General features: G+C 30.5%; 2 protein-coding genes across 2 annotated transcripts in view; one reads left to right on the forward strand and one right to left on the reverse strand.

The window, feature by feature from the left end:
* LOC134836717 (protein yippee-like) overlaps positions 1-19134 on the reverse strand; it is a 30955-nt gene extending 11821 nt beyond the window's left edge. Inside the window, exon 1 of the mRNA XM_063851909.1 lies at positions 18644-19134. The gene's annotated coding sequence lies outside the window, so the exon portion shown is untranslated. The remainder of the gene's footprint in view (positions 1-18643) is intronic.
* On the forward strand, positions 888-17743 carry LOC134837768 (dynein axonemal heavy chain 12-like). Its single transcript, XM_063853158.1, has 12 exons — positions 888-1163; positions 1905-3742; positions 4532-5105; positions 6267-8229; positions 8889-9187; positions 9247-9558; positions 9617-9862; positions 9924-10136; positions 10845-12311; positions 12912-14606; positions 14660-17485; positions 17549-17743. The coding sequence occupies exons 1-12, from the start codon at positions 888-890 to the stop codon at positions 17741-17743; spliced, it is 11904 nt and encodes a 3967-aa protein (XP_063709228.1).
* Positions 19135-20092: the final 958 nt, after the last annotated feature.

Consider the following 20092-nt stretch of genomic DNA (forward strand, 5'->3'; position numbering starts at 1 on the left):
AAATTTTAGTATCTGAAAATTAATTTTTTATAACGAAAGTGCCATCTATCGTCAAAAATTTTGGAGTTTAGTTTTTAAAAATATTTTACAAATTTTAAAAACCGTTGAAAATTTTTGATTTTCATTAATAAAGCGCCATCTGTTGTTAATAATTTCAAATTTTATTATCTGAAAATTCATTTTTCGTAACGAAAGTGCCATCTATCGTCAAAAATTTTGAAGTTTAGTTTTTAAAAACATTTTTGTAAATTACAAATTCAGTTTGAGACACTAAAAGTCATAAATCTTTAGTTTTCATTTATAAAGCGCCATCTATTGATCATTTTTTTTTAAATTTTATATAGCGCCATCTATCGTCAATGTTTAAAAAAAATCATAAAAATGCGCTTTTTTGATGAAAATTTAGCCACGTAAACTCCCATCATTCAATCCGTAATCTCAGGAAAAATAATGTAATCAAAGTTGTTAGACGAGTTCAACAACTTTGATGGAAAATCCCTCCATTCGCCCATTGTCGGCATGTATAAAAGTCGGGAGGATTTATTATTATTTTATTATTAGAATATGGTCGAGTCGGTGCCTCATATAACACTTAAATAGTTTTCGCCAATAAAATAATATTTTTTTCCTTTGTTTGCTTTTCCGAGTAACACAACCTACCTCAACGAGAAACTCTTCGTCTTCATAATAAAATGAAATAAAATAAAAAAGTAGAAATACATAAGGAGGAATGTTATGTATTTATATCATCATCAGAACTCTCTCGGTGTCAAGGAACTGCACATGGTATCCCATTCCACGTTTATTGTAGTGTCAAAACAAAGAAATTCCTCGAAAAAGAAGAAGAAGAAGCAAAAAAAAAACGAATTAAATATAAAATTGAGTTCATGCAGTTCCTGCGCAAAAGTGCATTTCTCCCATCGATGCACGACAAGTTTTATTGTGTCTGGGTTTCATTGCTTCTTGTGTCACATAATTTTCATTCATTTATCGCGTCATTGAAGTTTTTTTTTTTGAATGAAAATATGAAAAAGGTTAGAAGACCAAAAATTGATGAAAATTTCAATCATGACCCATATGCGACAAATCCATTGTTGAAATTTAATCTTCGAAATGTGAAAAAGAGAGAAAGATGCGAAATTTTAAGAGATTTCGGGAAAAAGGTAAATTATATTTTGAAATTAAAAAAAATTAATAAAGAAAATTAAAATCCTTGACAAAAAATAATAGAATTAATTAATTTTATAAAAAAATAAATTTTTAATTTTTTTTCAAAAAAAATATTTTTTTTTACAATTACAAAATACAAAATTTTTACATTAAATACAAATATTAAAATTAATTTTTAAATGAAAAAATAAAAACTTATTTAAAAAAAATTTATTTAAAAAAAAATTAAAAATTTATTTTAAAAAAATATTTTTTAAAATTAATTTAAAATAAAATTTATTAAAAAAAAATTAAAATTTAAAAAAAATTAAAAATTTATTTTCGAAACAAAATTAATTTTTTTAAAATTTTAATCAATTTTTATTTTAGAAATATTTTTTCAAATTTAAAAATTAAATTTTAAAAAAATATTTTTTTTTTTTTTAATTATTAAAAAAAAAATTATTTTTTTTTAATTAAAAAAATTTTTGAATAATTTAAAATAAAAATTATAAAAAAAATTAAAAATTAATTTAAAAAAAATTAATTTTTTTTTTTTTCATAAAACATTTTAATTTATTTTTAAAAAAAAATGTTTTTTTTTTTAAATTTTATGAAATAAAAAATTTTAAAAATTAAATTTTTAAAAAAAATTTTAAAGAAAAATACCTTTTTTTTAAAAAAATAATTATTTTTTTTTTAATTAAAAAATATTTTTAAATAATTAATTTAATTTTTTTTAAATATATTTTCAGGCAAAAATTCAAGAATTTACCAAACCACGTGAAAAATCTCCCCCATCCGATCGAAAATCGCAAAAATTCTACAAAAATGAACTTCTCAAGTACGTCAAACAAGCTCCAATACCAAAAATGCCTCGACGCATCGAAACGCGAATCATTCACTCCGCATCTGCGAATTTACGTCAAAAATATCCAGAAATAGTTAAATCGTACATGAGCTCTGTCCATCAAGAGTTCGATGCGATAATGAAAAATTACAGCATTCATAAGATTATTCGACGAGACGACGTTACGAGTGATGACGCCACGAAATTTCGCGTTGCAAGAAGAGGAAAAACGGCAACTTTCGATGTTTTCTTGAAGAATCGCGAGAAAATCAAACGAAATTTGATGATTTTTCATCCTTTTGTGAGATTTATTCTCGTTTCTTCTATCAAAGAATTGCCTTTGCTTTTCATAAATTTACAAAAATTGGATTTTTCGCAAGGAACAACGACACTTCCTTTACTGAAAACGAAAATTTTGCAAGAAATTCAGTCAAGCACGGTAAAAATTCAGAAAAATTGGTTCCCAAAAGTGTGTCAAGTCATCACAAAGCACTATAAGAAGCGAACAATTGCCTCGAAGCAATGGGAAAAGGCCTTAAATTGCGCAGGAGGCCTTATAAATCGACAATTGAACGAAATTAAGCAACAAACAATCGAAAATTTAATCAAAGATATTGCTAAATTCTTCCCGTGTCTCGAAATTATTGGAAAATGTGGCACAGAAATCACATTTTCTCCTTCGATGAATGAAATTCGAGACGTTTTTCTTGAAATTTTAGATGAAATCTTGAGTATGGGAAGATATTTGAGTCCTCTTTCGTACATTTTTGACGAAAATGCTCAAAAAATCATCGGCAAACCACGTTGGAAGATCGAAATTGGAGAAATTTATCCCGTTGAAGCTCGAAAAATGCTCATTGAGGCTTTAGATCAAAGATTTTCTGAAGTAAACTCCTATATTTGCGCCATTCAAGACGATTTTCGGGATTTATATTCATCCGAAGCTTTGGAAAAGATAAATTTTTTTCTTTCAGTACCTCGTCAGTTCGAAGAATGTCAAAATAAGATCACAGAATTGCAATTTTTGCTCACAAAAGTTCACGAAATCTTGGAAAAGGAATTTTTTCATGGCGTTGCGATAATTTTTCAAGCTGAAATTCACGAAAAATTGTCTTTAACTGCGAAAAATCTCATGACGCCTCTCACTTCGAAGCTCTTTGAGTCACACAAACAAGAAAATCTCGCCATTTGTGAGGAATTCGAGACAATTAAACGCAAAGCACTCGAACATCCAAAATCGACGGAAGACCTTGTCGCAAACGGCGCGTATGTCTTGCACATTAGAAACACGTACATCGTCGAATTGGAGGAACGTGTCCGGAAATCGATCGCCATGATGACCACATTGGTAGAATTACGTGAATTGTCGTCATCCGAACTGTCGTTGCAGATTCGAGTGATTGCCTGGCTGCAAAAGTTGCGTGGCGTCATGGAGGAAAACGCCTCCAATTACGAACATTTCAAGTCTTTGTTCGAGGAAAAGTTGGTGCACGTGAAAAATTGCTTGTGCAACGACATTGAGGAGTTTCTGCCGTTGCTGAGTGTGCTCAATGACATGAATGACGACGAAACCTTGAGAGAAAATATGACGCTGTTGAATTCCATGCTCGATAAGATACAGCTGATGTGCGATTCGAGGACGTGGATTAACAAAGAAGAAGCTTTATTTAAATTTCCGCTGTCGAAGTACCCGAAGTTGGATGATATTGAAGATTTTGTGGGAAATTTTGCTTCTCTTATAAGGTAAGAGCTTAAATTTTTTACAAAATTTAATTTTTTTTATATTAAAATTTAAAAAAAAAATTAATTATTTTTCAAAAAAAAAAAAATTTAAAAATTTTATATTTAGAAGAAAAAATTTTATTCAAAAAAAAATTATAAAAAATTAAATTAAATTAATTTATAAAAAAAAAAAAAATAGAATTTAATTTTAAGTCTCTTTCAAATTTTAAGTCAAAATTATTAAATTTTTTTTCAAAAAAAAAAATCAGAATTCAAAAATTTAAAATTTTTATTAAATTTTAATTTTATTTAAAAGAAAAAATCTTTCAAAATTAAAAAAAAATAAAATTGGGAAAAAATATTTGTCACTTAAATAAATTATTTTTTTAAATTTTGTCTAATAAAATTTCAGTTTTTTATTTTATTTTAATTTTCAAAAAATTTCTTCAAAATTTTAAATAATTAATTTAAAAAAAAAATATAATTTTTCGTAAAAAAATTAAAAAATTATTTTTATTAATTTAAAATTTTTATTTAATTTCAATTTTATTTAAAAGAAAAAATTTTTCAAAATTAAAAAAAAAATAAAAAAGTTGTTTAAAAAATTTAAATTTTAATTTTAATTTTTTAAAAATAAAAAAATTAAAATAATTTTTTTTTAATTTTTGAAAAATAAAAATTAAATTATGTTAAAATAAAATTTTAATTAATTTTTTATTTTTTAAATAATTTTTTTTTTTTTAAATTTCTTAAATTTTTTTTTAATTTTTAATTAATATTTATTAATTAATAAAAAAAATTAATTTCCAGACGATGCATTCAATGGTTTCGCAAATATTGGCTTTGGATGGATGGTCCCTTTGAATATCTCGATCCAACATTCGTTTCCAACACAACCGAAGACTTTCAACGAGAATTCTCCAAAATCCTCAAATACTACAAAAGTCAAATAAAAGCCGACATGCTTCGCGGATCAGTTTGCAAATGGCGCGGATCTCTCGACGACAATGACGCGTTAAATCATCCAACTCCCGTTCTTGTGTGTCAAAGAATGCTTCAACACATAAAGGATTTCCGCATCGGCGTTTACATGATCGGCATAATGTGTAATCCAGCATTACGTGAAAGACATTGGGAAGAAATGAGTTCAATTGCAGGATATGACATCACGCCAGATGCGGGAACGACAATCAGAAAAATGCAACTTGCGGGTGTTTTGGATCTTTTGGATCAATTTGAGATTGTTAGTGTGAGTGCAAATAAGGAATTGCAACTGCAACAAAATTTGGAAACGATGATCGAGGAATGGAAAAATATCAAATTTGTATTGAGTCCTTATAAAGAGACGGAATTGATGATTTTGACGCAATTGGATGATATTCAGGTGATTTTTTTTTATTTTTTGATTCAAATATTTCAAAAAAAATTTTCAAAAATTTTTACGAAAATTTTTATTTAATTTTTTTTTATAATTTCATTTTTCAATTTAAATAAATAAAAATTAAATTAAAAAAAATTAAATTTAATTAAATTAAAATTTTAATATTTTAATGAATTTATAAAAATTTTAGATATAAATATCTAAATTAATGAGATTTTTTATTTCAAAAAATTATTTTAATTAAAATTAGTTTAAAAAACAAATAAAAAAAGTAAAATTTTTTAAGTAAAAATAAAAATTTAATAAAAAAAATAGAAAAAAATTTTTAAAAAATCTTAATTTTGAATTATTAAAATTATATGCAAAAAAATTAAAGATAATTTTATAAATAATTAAAAATAATTTTTTAAAATTCGTAAAGTTTCAAAAATAATATTTATTTAAAATTTTTTTTTCAATTTAAAAAATTAAAATCTTTTTATTTTTATTAAATTTATGAGATTTTTTGACTTTGATGACTTTTCTGAGATTTTATTTAATTTTCGAAATTTTACGAATTAAATATTTTAAAAATTAATTTTAAATTATTTATAAAATTTTCTATAATGTTTTTATTATTTTTGATTCCTAAAAAAATAATTCAAAATTAAGATTTTTTAATTTAATTTTTTTTCTATTTTTTTATTAAAATTTTATTTTATTTTTAATACATAATTTATATAAAAATTCTATTATTTAAAAAAAAAGTTAAGGAATTTTTTAAATTTTTACCATTTTTATTTAAAATAATTATTTTTATTATTTAGAATTTTTCTTTGTTGTTTTCATATTTTTAACTCTTATAAAATAATTTTTATTTTTTTATATTAAATATTTTTTTAATTATTTATTTTTTTTCTACTTTTTAAAATTTTAAAAATTATTTTTTTTATTATTTTCAAATTTTTTGATCTAAAAAAATAAATGAAAATTAAGGTTTTTAATTTTTTAAATTTTAATTATTTTTTTAAGTTCTATTCAAATTTTGATTTTCGTTTTTTATAATAATTTAATTTTTTAAATTTAATTAATTAAAATTTTAAAAATTAAAAGAAATCTTTTAGTTGTGAATTTTTTAAATTTTTATAAATTTTTCATCTAAAAAATTCAAAATTTCCATTTCAGTGCATTTTAGAAGATCACATTGTCAAAACCCTCTCAATGCGCGGATCAGCTTTCGTCAAACCCTGCGAGCAAAAAGTCAAAGATTGGTATGCGAAACTCGTTCGTGTCAACCAAACAATCGATCAATGGGGACGAGTACAATCAAAATGGCTCTACTTACTCCCAATTTTCTCTTCCAAAGACATTGTGAGTCAAATGCCCGAAGAAGGACGACTTTTTCAGCAAGTCAACAACACGTACAAACGTTACATGTCAATCGTGGCACGCGAACCAATCGTCATGGAAGTCGCTCCTTCCGCTGGATTACTCGAAGCAATGGAACAAGCGAACGCCATGCTAGAAGACATCGAGAACGGCGTGAATAACTACTTGGAAAAGAAACGTTTGTACTTTCCGCGGTTCTTTTTCCTGTCAAACGACGAGATGTTGGATATACTCTCCGAAACAAAGGATCCTCTGAAAGTCCAACCGCACTTGAGTAAATGCTTTGAAGGCATAAATCGCTTGAAATTCGACGAAAATTTGGATATTCATTCGATGTTCAGTGTTGAACGGGAAGAAGTTCAATTTTTACAAAAAATTTCAACAACTGCTGCCAAAGGAAGTGTCGAAAAATGGCTTTTGGAGGTACAAACTGCGATGTTAAAGGCTGTGAATGATCAAATTTTGAAGTCATTTGAAGCTTACATGACAGAAAATCGTACTTCTTGGGTCTTGAATTGGCCTGGAATGATCGTTCTTTGCGTTTCACAGATTTTTTGGGCTGCTGAAATGCATGATTGCTTCAAAAAACGACAAATTTCCGCAGTTAACGATTATTTCGAGAAGCTAAAAGCGAATTTAAATGACATTGTGACGTTAATTCGCTCGGAAAGCATCACAAATTTGCAAAGAATCACCATTAAAGCTCTCATTGTGATCGATGTTCATGCAAAAGATGTCGTTGAAGAGTTAATTTCCAAAAAAGTCGTCTCAGAAACGGATTTTAATTGGCTTGTACAGCTCCGTTACTACCTCGAAGAGACTTTTGTCGCAGTAAAAGTCATCACAGCTTCCGTTAAATTCGCCAACGAGTATTTGGGGAACTCAGATCGGTTGGTTATCACTCCGTTGACGGATCGTTGTTACCGAACCCTCATGGGAGCTTATCAGCTGCACTTGAATGGCGCTCCGGAAGGTCCCGCAGGCACAGGAAAGACCGAAACGACAAAAGATTTGGCAAAAGCGCTCGCTGTTCAGTGCATCGTCTTCAATTGTTCCGATTCGCTCGACTACAAAGCGATGGGAAAATTCTTCAAAGGCCTTGCTTCGTGCGGCGCATGGGTTTGTTTCGACGAATTCAACCGGATTGACTTGGAAGTGTTGTCTGTCGTGGCTCAGCAGATCCTTCAAATTGTCGTCGCGGTACGAGGCAACATGAAAACGTTCGTTTTTGAAGGAACCACGCTCGAACTGAATCCCGCGTGTTACGTTTGCATCACAATGAACCCCGGATATGCGGGAAGAAGCGAGTTACCCGATAATTTAAAAGTTTTGTTTCGCACAGTTGCGATGATGGTTCCGGATTATGCGTTAATTGGCGAAATTTCGTTGTATTCCTTTGGATTTGTGAATGCCAGAGTTCTCGCAGTGAAAATTGTCTCAACTTATCGGCTGTGTTCGGAGCAACTTTCGAGTCAAAATCATTATGATTACGGGATGCGAGCGGTAAAGACAGTTCTTCAAGCTTGTGGCAATTTGAAGAAGCAATTTCCGAATGATGACGAGGAAATTTTGCTTTTAAGATCGTTAATTGATGTGAATTTACCGAAATTTTTGTCGTTTGATGTTCCGTTGTTCAATGGGATTATTAGCGATTTGTTTCCGGGTGTTGAACTTCCGAAGCCTGATTATCAAATTTTTATTGAGACTTTTGAAGAGGTTTGTAAAGAGATGAAATTACAACCGCATTCAAGTTTTTTGGGTAAGTAACTTTTTTTTTTTTTTTTTTTTTGAAAAATTTGAAATTTTTTTATTATTTTGAAAAAAAAATTTTAATAAAAAAAATTAAAATACGTAAAAAATACGTAAAAAAATATGTAAAAAATACAGAAATTTTTCGTATGTATATTTGATGGTTTTTAAGTTTGAAAATTGATAAATTCTAAAAAAAATTTTTTTTAATTTAAAATAAATTTTTAAAAATGTGAAAAATTCAAAATAATTTTTTTTATTTTGAAACAATTACCTAAAAATATTTTTTTTTTAATAAAAATTTACTTAAAATTAAAAAAAAATTAAAAAATATTTTTTAAAACAATTAAAAATAAATTTTACTTGAATAAAAATTTTAAAAAATTTTAAAAAATTTTTTTTTTTATTTTGAAACAATTAAAAATAATTTTTTAATTGAATAAAAATTTGGTTAAAATTTAAAAAAAATTAAAATATTTTTTTTTATTTTGAAACAATTAAAAATAATTTTTTAATTGAATAAAAATTTGGTAAAAATTTAAAAAATTCAAAATAATTTTTTTTTATTTTGAAACAATAAAAAATAATTTTTTAATTGAATAAAAATTTTGTTAAAAAATTAAAAATATAAAAAAAAATTAAATAATTAAATTTTCCCTTTTAAAATAGTGAAAGTCATCCAAACATTCGAAATGATGATCGTTCGACATGGTTTCATGATGGTTGGAGATCCATACGCCGGCAAATCATCAACTTTAAAGGTCTTGGCAGAAGTTTTAAAGCGTCTCAAGCCAACAGGAGCAAATCCATACTATCAAGAAGTCGAAATGAGCATTTTGAACCCAAAATCTATCTCAATAAATACTCTTTATGGCGCTTTTGATCCTGTAAGTTACGAATGGACTGACGGAGTAGCTTCAACTTTCTTCAGAAATTTTTCGAATGATCCTTCAGCGAATCGAAAATGGGTAATTTTAAAATTTTTCTTGACTTTTCTTTAAAAATTTTCATTAAAAAAATTTTTTAGTTGATTTTTGATGGTCCCGTCGATCCAAATTACATTGAAAATATGAACACCGTGCTCGATGACAATAAAAAGCTTTGTTTAACTTCTGGAGAGGTTATTACAATGTCTCCTGAGATGTCGATCATCTTCGAAGTAATGGATTTAGCACAAGCATCTCCTGCGACAGTATCTCGTTGCGGCATGATCTATATGGAGCCCGTAACTCTTGGATGGGAAACTTTTGTGAAATCGTGGATTGAAAGTTTTGAAGAAAGTTGGATTGAAAATTTAAAAGATTATTTGATGGAAGTCATTAAATGGGCAATTCCTGAGGTAATTTTTAAATTTTTTGTTAAAAAAATTAAATTTTTGATAATTTTTTTATTTTTAGAGCATCGATTTCGTTCGTAAACATTGCACCCAATTTTTGTATCCCGGAGAAACGAAACTTTTGATGCAAACATTGACTCTGATTCAAATGCAACTCATCGATGCCTATGAACAAAGTACTCCAGAAGAAGCAGAAAAGTACTTGACAACATGGATTCAAGCAGCAATAGCTTTTGCTCAAACTTGGGGCGTTGCAGGACTCTTAGATGCGAATTCTCGTCTAAAATTTGATGATTTTTTGAAGAATGTAAGTAAAAAATTTCATTTTTGTTCCAAAAATAATAAAAAATTTGACTTTTGTTCGTTAGATGTGGAAAATTGAAGAGACAAAAAACTTTAAAATTGAAATTTTGCTTCCGACGGAAGGATTGTTGTTCGATTATTTCTATCAATACAAGCAAAAAGGGCTTTGGAGATCATGGCAAGAAACGTTGAAAGCTCAAAAAGGACAAAATTCAGGACAAATTGTTCCGACAATTGAAACTTTGCGTTATATGAATATTTTGGATATGTATATAAAGGTAAAATATTTAATTAATTTTAAAAGAAATATGATAAAATAAAATATTTTAATAAAAAAAAAGAAAATTAAATAAAAATATTTTTATAAATAAAAATATATAAAAATAAAAAATTCAAAAAATATTCTAAAAAATTGAACATATTAAAAAAAAAATTTCTTTGAAAAAAAACTAAAAAATTAATAAATTTAAATATTTTTTTTTAAGAAATTTGAATTTAAATAAATGTTTAAATATTTAATAAAATTTAATTTTTTTTATTTTAAAACCTTTTTGATTTATTAAAAAAAATATTTAAATGTTATTAAATTAAATTTTTAAAATTGTAACAAAAATTTAACTTTAAAAATATTTAAAAAAAGTCTAAAAAAATGATTTAATCCCATTTTATTATTTTTCGTTTGAAAACTTTAAGTAATTTATTTAAAAAAAATATTTAAAAATTTTTTTTATTTTTTTTTAATTTTTGAATTTTTTTTTCAATAATTATAATTTTATTTTATTTAATTAAATATTTCGTTTTTTTTTAAATTAATTTTTTTTAATTTATTTTTTTCTAATTTATTTTTTTTATTTAATTTTTTTAAATTAAATTTTAATTTAATTTTAATTTTTTTTTTATTTTAATATTTTAAATAAAATTTAATTTTTGTAATTTTTCAAAGGAAAAATTTCTATTTAAATTTAATTTTTCTTTTTCCTTTTCAGCATAATAAGACAATGTTACTCATTGGACCAACAGGCACAGGAAAAAGTCTCTACATACAAAGTCGTCTCATGTCACTCGATAGCGGCAAATTTCTGCCATCTTTCATTACATTCACGACACAAACGACGGCGGAACAAACACAAGAAATAATTTTGTCGAAGCTGCACAAGCATCGTCGCGGAATTTATGGCGCGCCTCCCAAAAAGGCATGTTTACTATTTATAGACGACATCAACATGCCGACAAAGGAGTTGTATGGCGCTCAACCGCCCATCGAGCTGTTGCGTCAATATTTCGATCACGGAAACTGGTTCGATGCCTCCGATGCGAGCGTCATTCGAGTGCGCGACATTCTCATTTTCGCAGCTTGTGGCGTCGTTGGCGGCAGTCGACAAGATGTTTACGCGCGTTTTTTGTGTCATTTTAATTTGTTTGCGATAAATGACTTTTCCGACGAGACAATGCAGAGGATTTTCACGGCGACACTTCTCGACGGCTACCGGAAGACGGGACATGGGAACGATGTTGTCACGAGTTGCACGAGCATCGTTAATGCCACGTTGGAGACTTATAAATTTGCGTGCAGCAATTTAAGACCGACTCCTGCGAAGAGTCATTATTTATTTAATTTGCGTGACATTGCGAGAGTCATCATGGGATGCGCGTTGCTGCGGAAGGAAAGTGTGGGAAATAGAAGAATTTTTGCTCGTTTATGGCTGCACGAAGTTATGCGGGTGTTTTATGATCGTCTCGTCGATGTCGGGGACCGAGAACGAACATTCGCCAAACTTCTCGATTGTCTCAAGGACATTTTTCGCGAAAAACCTGAAGATCTTTTGCCTGAATTTACTTCGAAAGACTCAAAAACCGCCCTTGATGAAACAAAAATCGCTTCAAATCTCTGTTTCGGTTCGTATTTTTTCATGGATTCCGACGCCGATGAACGAAAATACGAAGAAACCCTCGATTTGCAACAATTTCAAGATCTCGCGTACAAATCTTTGCAAGAATATAACGCCGTTACTCGAAATAAGATGAATATCGTTCTCTTCCAATATGCCTTAATGCACTTAAATCGCATTTGTCGCATCTTAACAATGCCTGAAAGTAGCTGCCTTCTCGTTGGAGTCGCCGGATCAGGAAGACAATCGTTAACACGACTCGCAGCGAATATTTTGCAACAAACATTTTTCCAACCAGAAATTACGAAAAATTATAGTTTGCAAGATTGGAGAGACGATCTGAAAATTGTGCTTAAAGAATCCGGAGGAATGGGACGAGATACGGTTTTTGTAATGAACGAAGGACAAATAAAATCGCCCACATTTCTTCAAGATATTGATTGCTTGCTGAATTTGGGCGAAGTGCCGAATATTTATGCGATTGATGAAAAACAAGAAATTTTGGAGATGGTTCGATTAGCTGCTCAAGGCGGGAATCGAAATGTTGATATTAGCCCATTACAGGTAATTTTTCTATTTTTTTTTTATTTTCGAAAAAAATTTCGAAATTAATTTTTAAAACTGCTCAAATCTTCAAAAAAAAATTTTAAGAGATTTTCAAATTCGTTTCATTTTTTTTTAATTTTTTATTTTTCAAAATTCATTTCAAATTTTCGAAATTAGGTTTTAAAAATTATTAGATTTTTGAAATTAATTTACAAAGATTCTCAGATTTTTTCGAAAATCATTTTAAATTTATTTAAATTTTTTTGAATTGAATTTGAAATTTTTTAAAATTGATTTAAATTTTTTGAATATTTTCGAAATTCGCTTTAAATTTTTTTTTGAACTGATTTATCAATTTCGAAAATTTTCGATTTTAATTTTTAAAATTTTTCGAAATTCATTTAAATGTTTTTCAAAAAATTTTTAGTTTTTCGAAATTGATTTCAAATTTTTAAAAATTTTCAGTCTTTCGAAATTTAATTTAATTTTGTAAAGTTTTTGAAATTCAATTTTTAAAATTTTCGAAATTTGTATTAAAAAATTTGTCATTTTTTCGAAATTAATTCAAATTTTCGAAAATTTATTTTTTTTGTTAATTTTGAAAATTAACTTTTTTAGGTCTTTCAATTCTTCATAAACCGCACGAAACAAAAACTCCATTTCATTCTTTGCTTTTCTCCGATTGGCTCAAGTTTTCGAACTCGAATTCGAATGTTTCCGTCTCTCGTGAATTGTTGCACAATAAATTGGTTTGAATCATGGCCTGATGACGCTCTCGAGATGGTTGCTGAGCAATACATTGAAACCTTAAATGTTGATTCTGAAGTCAAAAAAGGCGTCGTGAAAGCTTGTCAAGTTTTTCATACTCAAGCAATTTCGATCAAGGATGAATTTTATCGAAACACAGGAAGAATCATGTACATCACATCCGCTTCTTATTTAGAACTCATCAAATCTTTCACAAAAGTCATGGATTTAAAGCAAAAAGAGGTAATGGACAACAAAATGCGCTACATTATCGGTTTACAAAAATTAGACTTAGCGGCTCAAGCGGTTTCCATCATGCAAACCAATTTGAACGACTTGCAACCGAAGTTGATCATCATGGCGGGCGAAAGCACAAAAATGGCGGAACAAATCGAAAAAGAGACAATTGACGCATCAAAAGCAACGGAACAAGTGAAAAAAGATGAAGTTGTTGTAAATATCAAAGCTGGACAAGCGCAAGAACTAAAAACTGAATGTGAAAAAGATTTGGAAATTGCACTGCCAATATTGAAAGAAGCTGAAAGAGCTCTAAATACTTTAAAACCTGCTGATATAAATGAAGTAAAAAACTTCAAAACACCTCCGAGAATGGTTCAATTCGTCATGACAGCAGTTGTCATACTTAAAGGCGGCTCTCCTGTCAAACAAAAAGATCCTAAAACAGGAAAACTCGAACTCGACTATTGGCCTGCTGCAAAAAAGCTTTTAGGAGAAATGAATTTTTTACAATCCTTAATGGAATTCGACAAAGATAACATTCCGCTCGAAATAATCAACAAAATTCGTTCAGATTTCATCGCCAACAAAGATTTTGATCCGAAAATCATCAGAAAATCATCTCGAGCTTGCGAAGGTTTGTGTAACTGGATAATAGCAATTGACAAATACGATCGAATCGCCCGTGAAGTTGCTCCGAAAAAGGCAAAACTGGCATCAGCGGAGCAAGAATTTCAAGAAACCATGAATTTGTTACAAGAAAAAAGAAATATGGCGAATGCCCTTGAAGAAAGAGTCAAAATTTTGAATGAAGCTCTCGCGGATGCTCTTGAGAAAAAGCAACAAATGGAAAATGAAGTTGATTTGTGTAAAAAGAAGCTGATTCGAGCGGAAAGTCTCATCAAAGGTCTTGGCGGGGAAAAATCTCGTTGGATAGCAGCAGCCGAGCAACTTCAAGCGGTTTACGATGATTTGGCGGGAGATGTTTTGATTTCGTGCGGCATTATTGCCTATTTAGCTCCTGTTACGACAATTTATCGCAATACTGCAGCAACGAATTGGCTTGAATTCTGTAAAAATATGAAAATTCCTTGTTCGAAGGAGTATTCGTTAATTAAAGTGCTTGGCGCCGACATTACGATACAAGATTGGAATTTGTGTGGATTACCGAGGGATGTGTTCTCAATAGAAAATGGCATTGTAATGCAAAATTCGCAGAAGTTCAGTTTGTTTATCGATCCGCAGGGACAAGCGAACAAATGGATCAAACAAATGGAAAAGCAAAATCAACTAAATGTTCTGAAGTTTTCGCAGAAGGATTATATGAAGGTGTGTTAATGGGTTTAATTTCTCTTTTCATGGAATTTAAACATTTTTTTTAGACTTTGGAAAAATGCATTGAACATGGATATTCTGTTCTCATCGAAAATGTCCTCGAAGATGTCGATGTTGCTCTTAATTCTTTACTTTCACGCAATACTTTCATCATTGCTGGACAAGAAAGCATCTCTCTCGGCGACAATGTCATTGCTTATTCCCCTAATTTTAGACTTTACTTCACTTCAAGTCTCAGAAACCCTCATTACGTTCCTGAAATCTTCAATAAAGTGACAATTATCAACTTTTCCTTAACACCCGAGGGATTAAATGATCAACTTTTGGGCATCGTTGTTGCCAAAGAACGTCCTGAATTGCAAGAATTGCGCGAAAAATTAGTTTTTGAATCTGCTTCGAACAAAGCCCAACTCAAAAATGTCGAAGATGGCATCTTGAACATACTTTCAGAGTCGAAAGGAGACATTTTAGAAGACGAGGAAGCAATTCAAATGTTGGATAATTCAAAGCTGATAGCAATTGACATCAAACAGAAACAAGAAGAAACAGCAAAAACTGAAAATGAGATTGAAAAGTTTCGACAAAGTTACAGTTCTGTAGCCAAACATTGCACAAATCTATATTATTGCATAACGGATCTTCCGAATATTGATCCAATGTATCAGTTTTCACTCAATTGGTTTGTGAATCTTTACATTTACTCAATTGAGAATGCAAAAAAGTCTCGAGAGCTTGAAAAACGTTTGGTTTATTTGAAAAAAGCTGCGACGAGTAATTTGTATCAAAATATCTGTCGATCGTTGTTCGAAAAAGACAAACTTTTGTTCTCATTCATACTCGCGACGAAAGTTATGATTGCCGAAGGACGTTTGAATTCGTCAGAACTACAATTCTTGATAATGGGAGGTGATTTAGAAGTTCCTGAGAAACTGAACCCCGCCTCTGAATGGATTTCTGACAAAATGTGGACTCAAATTTGTTCATTAAATCAATTGGGAACTTCATTCAAAGGATTTATTGAAAGTTTCGTAACAAATATCAACGAATGGAAAAGTTATTTTGACGTTCCTTCGCCTCATCTTCAGGAGTTACCATCTCCATGGAATACGAAACTCACGGAATTTCAAAAATTATTGATTTTACAAGCAATAAGACCTGACAAACTCGCTGAAGCTGTCACAATTTTCGTTGCTAAGGATTTCGGAGAAGAATTTGTTGCTCCGCCGCCTTTTGACATTGCTCGTTCATACCGAGATTCAAGCGCTTTGAGTCCCTTGGTTTTCATCCTATCGCCCGGAGCTGATCCAATGGGATCTTTACTGCTTTTTGCTGAGAAAATGGGATTTATGGAAACTTTCAAGTTCGTATCTCTTGGTCAAGGTCAAGGTCCTATCGCACAAAAGCTCTTGGAAAATGCTCAACGTGACGGAACATGGGTCTGTTTACAAAATTGTCATCTCGCGTGTTCTTGGATGCCTCAACTCGAAGTCATTTGGGAAAATATGGATGTCTCTAACACAAATCCAAATTATCGTTTATGGTTGACTTCTTATCCTTCAGAATGTTTTCCTGTACCAATTTTGCAAAATAGCATCAAAATGACGAATGAACCTCCAACTGGATTGAAACAAAATTTGCTCAAATCGTACAATTCTGAACCAATGAATGATGTAGATTTCTATTCAGGATGCCCTCCGTTGAAAGAAACTGCTTTTACGAGACTTTTGTTTGGAATTTGCTTCTTTCACGCCGTTGTTCAGGAAAGAAAAAAATTTGGAGCTCTCGGATGGAACATTCCATATGGATTTAACGAATCAGATTTCCAAATTTCAGTTCAACAACTTCAACTTTTCTTGAATACTTATGAAGAAATTCCGTATCAAGCTATTTCGTATCTTACGGGAGAATGCAATTACGGAGGAAGAGTAACAGACTTTTGGGATAGAAGATTGATCAGTACCATCTTAGATGACTATGTGAATTCAGAAGTTGTTGAAAATGTGAATTACCGTTTTTGCGAAAGTTTGGAATTTGGAATGCCTCAAAGAACAGAACATCGAAAAGTTGTAGAGTTCATTGAAGAAAATGTTCCGCTTATGCCAAATCCTGATGTTTATGGGCTTCATCCAAACGCAGGAATTCAACGAGATCTCAATACTTCTAATTTGTTAATCGACTCAATGTTTCTCGTTCAAGGAAAGGCATCTGGAGGATCAGATACTGACACAGATAAAGCTTTGATGACGTTTGCCATTGAAATTGAAGCAAAATTACCAAAACCTTTTGATTTGGAAGAAGTTATCAAAAAATATCCAATCGATTATAACGAATCAATGAACACAGTTCTCGTACAAGAAATGGAACGTTTCAATAAGTTACTTGTAGAGATCAAAACAACTTGTGTTGAAATCCAAAAAGCTATCAAAGGTTTAGCTGTAATGACTCCTGAACTTGAAGCTACATGTTCATCCATTTTGTTCAAGAAAATTCCTGAAAAATGGATGAAAAAGTCATATCCAAGTCTTAAAATGGTTGCTTCATACATCACGGATTTCCTTGAAAGATTGAATTTCTTACAAACATGGAGTGAAATGGGAAAACCTTCAAGTTTTTGGCTTTCAGGATTCTTTTTTACTCAAGCGTTTTTAACGGGAGCCATGCAAAATTATGCACGAAAGTATCAGATACCAATTGATACATTAACATTCGATTTTGAAGTATTAAAGACGATGAATACGAAAATCCCGCCTGAAGATGGCGTTTACATTTACGGCTTGTTCATAGATGGCGCTCGTTGGTTGCTGCAAGAAGGATATCTGGATGAACAACTACCAAAAATCCTTGTCGAAACAATGCCTTTGATGCATTTTATCGTAACCATATCATTTCCTCTAAACTTTTTCCTTTGTTTAAACTTGAAAATTTCTTCCTTTCAGCCTACACTCATTTCTAATCTCAAGGAGACAGGACGTTACAAATGCCCCGTATACAAGACGATGGAACGTCGAGGTACGTTATCAACCACAGGCCATTCTACAAACTATGTCTTAACGACACTCATAAAGACAAGAGATCCCGTAAGTCATTGGATAAAACGAAGTGTCGCTTTGGTGTGTCAAACTTCAGACTAAATTGCAAATAAAATGAGGATAACTTTAAATAGCATTCAAGTCAACAGAGTAAATAAGGCACTGTAATTAACTTAACCTTGGATCGGCGTGTCTTTGAAATGCCATATTATTAACACAACAATGAGATGAGATTTGCTGCGAGAGGAAAAAAAATCTACAGTGTTTTTCTTAACGCGAACAAAGGCTTCTTATGAAAAACAATTTTCAGGTCATCAACATCGGGAGTCTGGAGTGTTTTTATTCGTTCATAAACTCATAAAGCTATTAAGCAAAGTCTCAAGAGTGAAATCGTTTTCGGAAAAATTCTATTAGCAAAAAAAGATCCCTCGACGTTAATTCTTCCATGTCAGACTAATTGTTAAATGTCTCTCTCTATCTCCTATCAATCCATTTTTCAAAAAAAAAAAAAAAAAAAAAAAAAAAAATATAATTATCGACGTTATGTAATAATTTCAATTCTCGGCATTTTAATAAAAAAAAAATTTCAAGCCACCCCGGATCGTACACTGAATAAAAAAACCTATAAAACAGAATCAGTAATTACACTTGAACAAAATTGCATGATAATACTCAGTTCAGTAGTAGAGTGCGTCATCAACATCATTATAAAAGTTCTTTTTCTTCTAAGTCAAAACGATTAGGGAAAAAACATCGATTTTATAACTTATCGATTTTTAGATTACATTTTTTTTGCCACTTGATAGAATAAGAAAGGATTAACGGTTCGTGTCATAAAACAATAAATTTTGAGTGAAAGTCCATTCATTGATTTCGTCGCGTATTAGAATATAATTTGTTTTGCACTCAAACACTCATTCACTCACTCGCGATTTGAAGAAAAAAAAACTGGTTTCTTACACTATTTCTATTTGTATTTAGTTTGAAGTTTCGATAACTTACCTGCGACGATTTTTTTTTTGTGTGAAATTATTTTTTGAAATTATATGTCGAGGAATTGCATGAATTTTTTTTGCACCCAAGTTTTGTCAGGTCTTATTTAGAGCATCGTTCCAAATAAATAAGACGCAATTTTTTTTCTACATTCTGCACACACCATTTCTACTTCTTCTTCTGTTTCGTGTTGGACTTTGCGGTGATTTTCACTAAAGTAGTTTACTCTCATAACACTCTGACTCTTTGTTTTTCTTGCACTCGCATGCAATTCACTGTTTTTTTTCTGTTCACATCATCTTTTTCTATTAGAACAACTATTATGCATTCGCTGTGTTTTTATTATTGTTGTTACAAAACTACTGATGAATGCAGCCTTGAACATATGTGCACCGTTTACATCACATTTACGCGTACACTTCGTTTGTCTTCACTTGTGCCGCATCTCGGCGCGATTTTTCGCCATTATCGTTGCTTAATTTGAGTTTTTTTGCGATTTTTCAACGGGGTGAAAATCAATTTTCCAAACCTTTTTCGTCACAACAAACAACGCAAAATTTTCGTGAGTCTTGTAAATTCGAACGCAACTACTTTCGATGTGGATTCTACGACGTTGTTACTCGATATCCACGAACGCCAATTCACTTTTGCGCTCTGTGGCCTATACGGGAGTCTCTCATTGTCTTTCTCTCAGTGCGCGCGAAAAATCTAGTTTTCCCATTTTCACTCGTGTCTTTGGTATATGCCCCATCTCTTTCGCACGCAGGGCACTCGCACAGCTGTTTAACAATTTAACTGCGACGGGAGTTACAATGAGCGATTTGAGTTCCGGAGCCGAGCAAAAACACATAGGTATCGATCATATGATTTTTGTTTTTAATTTTCATATACGTTGCCCCAGATTTGGACAATTTCTCATCTGTTGTTGTTTACCAAACATTATGCTGCTGCCTATGTGAAAATTGCATTTCTGAAATAATTGCCACGAACGAAGGAGAGAAAACAGGGGGGGAGGAAAATTGGTTTTCCATTCGAGCGGAGCATGAAACATGCAATTTTATTCGGAATATATAGGTCAGTTAGCAACAACAGCATAGCAACATGTTGCTAAAAAGTGTTACATAAAAATTATTTTTTTATTTTTTCACAAAACGCGCCTTTTCATCGCACACCGTATCTGCTTATATGCCGTTTCGCATCTATTGCTTCCCATCTCTTTGTTGCATTGCTCTACTTTTTGGATGATCTGTCATGTGAAAAAGTTTTTTTTATCTTGCACTTGAAGACTTTTAAATAGGTTAATGACTTACTTGAGTTTTTGTCACTAATGGCGGGGGATGTCTTAATATATTCTCAAGCTGCAAGACGCCCGTATTGTCGAGATTTTTCATCTCATGCCCGATGCAATAAAGGAAACACATGAGACTCTGATCGCTTGTTTCGTAATTATTTTTGACA

The sequence above is a fragment of the Culicoides brevitarsis genome, chromosome 1, assembly GCF_036172545.1.
Source record: "Culicoides brevitarsis isolate CSIRO-B50_1 chromosome 1, AGI_CSIRO_Cbre_v1, whole genome shotgun sequence".
Taxonomy (NCBI): Eukaryota; Metazoa; Arthropoda; class Insecta; order Diptera; family Ceratopogonidae; genus Culicoides; species Culicoides brevitarsis.